This window comes from Leptosomus discolor, chromosome 1 (genome assembly GCF_034619465.1).
Source record: "Leptosomus discolor isolate bLepDis1 chromosome 1, bLepDis1.hap2, whole genome shotgun sequence".
Lineage (NCBI taxonomy): Eukaryota > Metazoa > Chordata > Aves > Leptosomiformes > Leptosomidae > Leptosomus > Leptosomus discolor.
Genome location: NC_141391.1, coordinates 189,990,722 through 189,999,743, shown reverse-complemented (window position 1 = coordinate 189,999,743; position 9,022 = coordinate 189,990,722). Strand labels below are relative to the sequence as shown.

At 39.5% G+C, this 9,022-nt stretch overlaps 1 protein-coding gene across 13 annotated transcripts in view; it reads right to left on the bottom strand.

Annotated features, from left to right (window-relative positions):
* The window catches only part of FOXP2 (forkhead box P2), a 189,257-nt gene extending 184,808 nt beyond the window's left edge, over nucleotides 1-4,449 (bottom strand). For all 13 annotated transcript variants that reach the window (XM_086472965.1, XM_086472995.1, XM_086472902.1 and 10 more), the window contains exon 1: nucleotides 4,282-4,449. In XM_086472965.1, coding sequence (XP_086329091.1) covers nucleotides 4,282-4,449 — 168 coding nt within the window. The remainder of the gene's footprint in view (nucleotides 1-4,281) is intronic.
* Nucleotides 4,450-9,022: the final 4,573 nt, after the last annotated feature.

Below are 9,022 nucleotides of genomic sequence, written 5' to 3'. Positions count from 1 at the left end.
TTCCCTTATAAATTAAAGATTAGACCACGTGTGTGCCTGCTTTCAGAAAATATACTTTCCCTTACTAGTTCAACATCTGTTAATTTGGTAATAGCTGCTCTGAAAGCAACATGAATGAACCTAACAGAATTTTGCCCCTTTTGAGCTTGTGATGTGAAAGCCTGAAACACTTCTGCATAATTTTCCAGAATTTTAACTTCAGCTTTAAATCACTAGGAAGAAGTATTTTTTCCTAGTACAACATGTGGTCAATTTAAGTAACAGTAAGTGCAACCAGATGCAATACAAAGTTTTATATTTAAGTTACATATCATCAATATTCTTTACGGCATCAGCTTTTGCCACAGGTGTACTAGTTGTGGATTTTTATGTCACTTTTTAGTACACACTGCTCGTACAGTTTGAGAAAATTCGTTTGTTCTTTCAAGGAGTCAAAATGCAAGTTTCTAGCGGTTTACCGAATAGAACTACTGACCAACATATAGAAACACCGTCTTGTTAAAACCTAATTTAAGACTTCACATAACTAACAAAAAATACTGTTATTTTCCTCCTCCTTTTAAAATAACCACAAGGATAAAACATAAGAAAGCAAAACTTCTCTTTCTGCATCACCAGGATAACCTAAATGCTGGCATCATGTTTCTTGCTTTTGTAAATGTTATTTGCATTTTGTATCAATGGAAAGCAACTGGTAAGTGATATGCTAAAAAAAAATAAAACTCCTTTGGAAAAATAATTTTAAACAAAGTCCACTGAAACAGGTTCTTACCAGTAAATTCCCATAAAACATTTAAAATATTATCTTGGTAGAACTGACTTAATGAATACTCAAAATGCAAGCTCAAATCTACCCTGTAAAGCAATCATGGTTTTTTAGCAACTATTTTGACCTTAGTGACACAAACAATTAATTCTACAAACTTAATATCAAAATAAAATTCTACATCTAACGCAGAATAATCTGCCACTGTATTTAATCAAGGATATGTTTTTTCCATGTATTATACATTCTACTATCAAACACTGATTTTAACAGACAAGAAAAAAAATGAAAGTGAAAACCTCAGAAGTGCACGAATGTCTCATCGTAAGCCAAAAAAAGCAGAAGAAACAAGTCTAAGCAGCTTACAGTTTGCATCACATTTTAATAATAAAAACCTACATTCACTTTAGCAATATTTATAAATTGATAAATATTGACAGTAAGATAAAAAGTTGCTTACGTTCTAGTCATACATCTTCAAAGACGACCTGATGACTTGTGACAGCACCCAATCCATTTATCACCAAGTATATATTACAATATATTATAGATTACTGTCATTCTCTCTTGATACATGGATGAGGAATAACTCCCTCATTTAAGTCAAACTTCTCATTTCTATATAAAGATCACTACAACGTAGTTCATCAAACCAATAACAGAACCGTCCAAACTCCATATAATTGCTTATCAGAACCTAATGAAGTCTATTATTTATGTACTTTCTATACATCCACCAACTTGCGATCACAATGCTTGAACGAGATGCAAATTGTATATAACTTAAAATTTTTAACATAGCCCGGTTGCTCTTTGTACAGAGTCTAAAATTTCTCATGTTTAACTTTCCCCAGTATATATTCATGCCACAGTGAAAACTTATTTTGTGATTTTACTCAGCTGATAGATCTGTTCTTAAGCATTAGCACTGATTTATGTAGCTGCCCAGGTGAAGGAAATGTATTAAAACCAGCAATCATTTACTCGCTTCCTTCAGAAAAAGCTGTAACAAACTTGATTTGTTTATTTGAAGGCCCCCAATAAAATGACTCAGAGAAGCCAAAACCAGAATGTTAAACTATGACATCAGTACATTATATCTTGCACATATTTAAACAATAAAAAATCTTAAGAATAATATCTGCAGGTACAACGGGGTTTGCTCTGTTTTTCTACTTGTCAAAGTTTGTTAGGCAAGTCGCATACTAAAAATAACATTTTAGAGAGTCACTACAGTGACAATAATAAAACCAGCCATCATTTTCCTCTTAAATCATATTTCAAAAGGCATCTGGTCAAAACCAGAAAAATAAAAGAAGCAGAAAAAAGTGGAACAAAATAAAAAGTAGCATAAAGTTATGCCCATTACCTAAAGGACATCCTACTGCATGTTTACTAGTATTTATGTTTCACATCAACATATTTTATAGACGGATTTATACGCCTAACTCAAGTTGTATTTAAATCCTGTGGTGCAGACCCTACCATAAAATGCCTCTTGAGTCCTATTAACTGTACCCATGGTTTTACTTTGCCTGTCTGCTTATTTAAGATCTAATCACAGTTTTGAAGAAAAGATTGTCACTTCTAAGCCTGTCCCCTCAGAACCTGTCTGTTATTAGTACTCAAATGGATATTTTCATCTTCAGTTGCTATTCTCTGTGGTCCTTGCAAATGCTATCTACTGAAATCTGTGACTGTATGGACAAATTGGCTACAAATGCCTAGGACTGCTGCTTTGAGAAACATGTAAGTGGCATATTATTCTGTTGGTATTTTTGTGGTTTAAAGTGTTTCACTTAAATTTAGTTTTCTAAACATTTTCACCAATGAAATATACTCTGTCTCCCAATAAAGATTTTAAAATACTGTTATAATCTGAACACCCGAATAAAGGTATGGCATGCTTTTCAACGAAAACAATATTTGACATATATATACATATGTGTGTGTATATACATATGATTTTATATGAAAATAGTATATATAGTACATATACATATACAGACAGTAGTGTGTGTATATATAGAGAGAGAGAGAGAGAGAGAGAGGTGTAAGCTTGCTAAGAACTTAATGAAGACACTGAAACCTGTATTTCCTCAGACTCTAATACCGTAAGTGCTCAATTGTTAAAACAGAATACACTTGAATTTGAAGCAAGGCACAGATTTAAGCCTTAACAACTTCTCATATTTCATTCTACAATTATTTAATTCTTCCACATTTTCTGTCACCATTTAAAATATTTAACTATAAACGTAGTTAGTGTACACTGCTTAATTCAGCACCAAGAATGATTCAATTTTAAGAGCTATTATGACCTGTTATTTCAGAGGCCCATACACATGCAATTTATCTATCACATTAAAACATGTTTCTATAAAACAGGATTTTTATAATATTTTATCTTACGGGAGAAAATTTCCCTTCCATTAATGCAACACTTGACGTTGTAACGAAAAACCTCAGTATTTACAAATGAAGGGTCTGCACCCCAAAGGTGCTGAGTGGCCTCAGCAGATGAGAGGACCAGACACTGAAGACTTTCAGGAGTTCAGAGCAGGTACTGGTGCTCTGCAGAATCAGACCCCGATTGTTTACCAAACAAACAGTTTGGGCTTCACTGCATTAGTACAATCTGCACACCCTGAGGGGGAGGCAACTCGTTAGGCAGACATAATAGAAGGAATTATGATTGTGCAGGTTTTAAAAGGAAAAGAAATCTTACAGTGACAAAAATTAATCGATTGCATCTCACAATCAGATGGCATCAGCAGCCAGACAATGATTTAATTTTACAGTTTTAAACATTTAAAGGCATTTCTTCATTAACTCGCTGAGCAAACAAACAAGCTTAAAAAAATGTTTTAAAAGTGAGAATGGAAACATACCTACAGAAAAGCTGCATCTCTCTGCTCCCATATTTTCAAAATCACTCATCCAAATCACACTCACACACACGCACACACAGACAGTCAGATGCTCTTTTTTATTTCAGTGGTTCTGAACTAACCAGCCTTTTTTTTTTTTTTTTTTTTTTTTATTTACACCTACGAGAGCAAAGCATCTTTATTGTGAGAAGTCACTCTGGTCCCTTCACCCCAGCTGCGACTTTGGAAGGATTCATGGCAAACACAGCCAAGTCTCAAGTAATGTGGCCCTCTGGTGGAAAGCTCCGCATCACCTCCTGCGCCGCCGAGCCCCCCGCAAACTAACAGATCCTGAAAACACGCACTGCAAGGCTTCGGCACAACTTTTCTAAATACGCCGCGGGATTTTAATCACCAGGCGAGCGCGGTGCTGTGCAGAGGTATCAGCAAGATGCTGCCGCCACGGAAACAGGATCCTCGCATCTCAGCATTAACGTGCACAAAAACAACAACAAATAACGCCCCACGCTCTTCGCTTGCACAACACTTCACATTCAGCACGCACAGGGGGTCTGCAGAAGGGTGCCTGTCCAAAAACAGCCCTTTATTTGTTTAAAAAACAAACAGGAAGCAAAACAAACTTACCTGCTGTTGTTGCAGATGCAGCAGTTCTACTGTGCTTACTTCAGTGCTCGTGTCACCACTTGATCTTCCATCTCTGCTGCCAGCATCTAATTGGCTGCTTAGAGTGCTCATTCCATTTTGATTCATTGAACTGTTGCTTATTGTCTCTGTCGCAGATTCCTGCATCATGACTTAATACCTAAAAGTGATTAAGAAGTATCAATTAACACACGCGTTACACCTTCACACTTCCATTATCAAGATGTCCCTCTCTGCCAATTACACAGACAGCATCTTTAGAAGAAGAAAAAAGCCTCGCCGAGCCGTTTACCAAGAAATGCGATGCAAACTCTGCTTTCATACAGATACTAATCACCGGAATTATGGTTTCTATAAGCAATCTTTCTGTGCTTACATTTAACGGCCAAAATAACACACCATGCACGCAGCATGGTCAATAGCATTTATGAACGACTACATTTCAAACTCTACCTATAAAACCAGTTTAAATGAAGGCATGATTTCACACACTGCTCTATATTTCCTATTATCTAGCTTTGACAACCATGGATGACTATACAGCCTTATTTAAAATATTCACTATCTTGATTCTGTCAGAATTTTACAGCATATCTTATGCAAGGCTGTTGTTTAATGATGCACAGCTAATCATACAAAATTAAAATTTTGTAAGGGTGTTACAAATCATATGGTATCAACCAATGATAAATAGTATAATGGGCTTCTCCTTTTTTGTGACTAAATAAAATTTTGCCTCGGAGGCATTTTAAGAAAAAGCTCCTGCTGCAAACACGTCAGATATTGCCTATTTTTTTAATCAAACGGCTGATATTCATTTATTTTTCTGACATTTAAAACATTTAATACTGTCCTTCCTGGGAAGTAATTAAGCTTATGCATGAGCAGCAATCAAACTGTTCACTTGAAGATGACTTAAAACTCAATTTTAACATAGGCAAATAAATGAAAGATATAAAATTAATTTTCCAGGCATGTATTAGATATGAAAGCTGGAAATAAAATCTATCAAGAATATCACTAATGATTGTGCTAAAAACAGCATAAATTATGCATATTACCTTCTCTACAGTAATAAATGTTTTATCATTTTCACTGCATAAATATACTGTACTTTCAGGATAGCAATGAGATGTCCTGCCAAGATCAGTTGAAATCTTTGCAGTAAATAAAGAACCAACGTGCCCTTACAAACCAGAATTTCAAGGCACATTTTGTATCTGTAATATGGAAAGGTCAACGTCTCTTCTCAGAGCCACCAAAGTCCTCTCCTGCTCTCGCAGGGTCAGAATGGACCGCACTTTCCTTCACCCTCACTCCTGACAACAACCTGGCTCAGCTGTGACTTTAAAACACACCTCCGAAGGGAGAGGGATGTGTAAGCAAACTCGAGAAAAGAAACAAAGCTTGCCACCCAGCCTAATTATTGAACTTAGTTATTTGTTCCCTTGCAAAGTATGAGCAATAGCCTTTCCCTGACAAAAAAAAAAAAAAAAAAAAAAAAGGCAGGAAAAGGATCATTACAACTTCAACTACGTGCATGGGATATTAATCAAAACGCTGTACGAACTAACACAAACAAGCGCCCACAAGATAAAGCGAAAGTATATATAGTGTGAAGAAAGTTAAAATAGCAAAAGATGAGTTATTTAAAGATGGTCTGGTCAAAAATAAACAGGATGCAAAAAACCCAAACACGAACACAGTTAACATAAAGGAGGGCAGCTGTTAGAGCCCAGTAAACAACAGCAGCACCAGATGTGTTTATGAGCAAACAGCCCTTCTTAAACACTCTTATGAACATCAGCGAAGGAAAAAGAATAGAAATGGAAAATGTGATACACACAGTGATGAATTTTACAAGGCAAAAACAAAGCTAATACTCTTTTCTGAGATTAGGCAGCTAATAAGTATTCAAATTAGGCATAAATTTTACATGTACAATGTTTAAAATATTCAGAGAAAAGGGTCTGATTGCCCTTAGTAGTTATATGAAAATTCTAATGCGGCTATGCCACAACTGTGGGAGCAAGCAGCCCTTTCTGATTTTTACAATATTTACTTTCAATAAAAAGACATGTATATCAGAGTGGAAATCTATTTAAAACACTTCATCAACTGTATCGTTACAAGGATTTGGAAATTCAGGAAATTCAAACATTAATCCTCTTTTAGTCAAACAAAGATTTAACCAACAGACAGGTTCATCTTTTACAAATTCGAACGTTAGACAATAACAGTGGTACATTTAGCCAAGCGCATTAAAAGGGCAAAGGGGTGTAAATGTTATATAATCAAAACATTAGAAAACACTCAGAAATTTAATAAATAAATACATCAGCCCCCCTGTTTTCACAGCTCTCCGACTCCTTCATTACAATTAGCAGAGAAGGGTTAAACATCTTCCAGTTCATACTAACCAAAGGGTTTTTATGTCTTGTGGATTTTGTATCCTTGCAAAGCCCCAGAGTGTAGTTCGGGCTCTGCATTTTAAGTTAAACTGTCTGTGAGCCAGCAGAATCGGCTTTAACAACATAACATGACCAGTAACACTACGCTGGCAATTGAACACAACAAATCCGACCCAACAGCTGTGTACAGAGAGAATGAAACTATAGAGTATCAATACCAGAAAGGGTAATTCATTTGGAAGTGAACTGGAAGAAATACTGAAGTATTTACAGGAAGAAGAAAGAGTCCCTAGAATTTTATGTTAAAAATAAAATGTTTTTTCTAGTTGTAAAAGCATATTTTTAAAAACAATTCCGAAACTTTGGCTTATGCTCTGTGCTGGTTGTCCACAGCCCCCTTCTCACTGCCAGCAACTAAAACCGGGCTGCTGGTAAAAACAAGAGCACAGAAGCTTTTTCTTTTCCCTTCTTTTCTCTTGCACACACACACAGACACACACACACATCTATGCACGTGTGTGTGTCTGTGTGTGTGTACTATCAACACTAAAACGTCACAAATTACAGTGCTGAAAACATCTAACCGAGGATCATTCCTGACATCTATGTATCAGTAATTTCAGTTATTGGTGGCAGAATTATCTGAACCTGCAACTAAGCAAACTAATGTACTTCTCTCCTTGCTTTCACAACAGTAGTGTAGGCTGTTAGCACAATAATCATAAATAAATACTAAGGAAATATAATGACTGCCAGATACTAAGGCTGAAAGTCTAGTACTTCAAAAAGGACAAGGAAAAATATACAGGTCCCTGTTTACACACATTTATACACATTCACACTTCCTAATCCTTCTCTTTTTCTCTTGCTGTCACACTCGCTGTCAGTCAGGAGCATGCCTACACAGGCATGCACGCACACACGCACCCACATTCACAGACGCACACGTTCACCAGCACCTACTTCTGCTGTGATTCCCAAACTCTTGTCGCCAAAGGTGAGCTATAAGCTCTGCTACCAGGTATTTTAAACAAAGGTCTGGGGAAAATATTTGCTGCTCTCTGCAAGAGAGAACGGAATTGTAGATTATTGTAGTGTGGGGCTGCGCTGCAGGTTGAATGAATTCTGCCAGGGTAACCAGGCAATCGCCCATACCAAAAAAGAAAGACTGGTCCTGTGAAGTTAGAAGCTGCAGCTTTACTTTTCTCCCCCGCAGTAAACTGTGTGTTTTCTGTGTGCGCGTGTGCGCGCGCGTGCACGTGTGTGTGTTTGAAGCCGGCAAGTCACTGTACAGATACTTATTCTCTACACCACTTCCCTTTTGAAACATTAAACTGACACTGGAACTGACTGCACAAGATTGCATTTTCTCTTCCTAAACAACTTGAATTGAAAGGTTACTTAGTGTAACAATATTTACTTGCAGAATTGTGTTGTTACCAAGGGTATAATGGATGGTGGCTATGCAGGTTTACGCAAGAATGAGTGAAGCATGAGGCATTAGCCATGTGTTTGACATGTTTCAAATTGCTATAATCCAGCATTAAACACACCCAGCAATTCATGCCATTTCTTGCAGCCATAATCTTGAATAAAGCGTGCACAACCACTTATTATATAAATTAGTATATGACTCCCTGTTATAGTCACAACAGCGCTTTTGTGTTTATTTTGCATCAAGATGTGGTCTTTTATTTGCACAAATAGCAGGATAGCGCGCCGTGCCCCCATCAGCCCTCCCCGCGTTATGACAGGGTGCACCGAACGCCAGGCTGGCGGGGTTGGTTTCGCCCTGCCCGGTCCCGGTTCCCCTGCCGCCCCAGCCCCCGGCGCGAACGGCCGCTGCTGCCGCCCTTCCCCGGGTCGCCGCCGCCGCCGCCGCCGCCGCGCCGGGAGGCGGCGGGTGCGCAGGACGGGAGCTGCCGCCAGGGGGCGCCCGGCGGCCCGCCCCGCCCCGCCCCGCCCCGCCCCGCCCCGGGGCCTGCTGGCCGTGCCCCGCCCGCCCCCCGGGGCGCTGTGGGCTGCCGGGGCGGGCCCTGCCCCGCCGGGCACCCCTGGGGGGCACTTTCGGACGTCCTGAGGCACACGAGATGCTGATCTCCCGCTGCCGGTCGGTCCTGTCCCCCGACGGCCGCAGGGAGCGGCGAGCGCACCGCCTGTCGCCCCTCGCGGCTGCCGGCGTGGAGGCCGGCGGCCGCCATCACCCACGAGGGCGGCTGCCCGCCCTGCTCCGGGTGAGCCCCCCGAGCCTGTGCAGCGCCCCCTGACCCACAGCCCGACACCGGCCGGATCCACGGACCAGAGAGACGCGG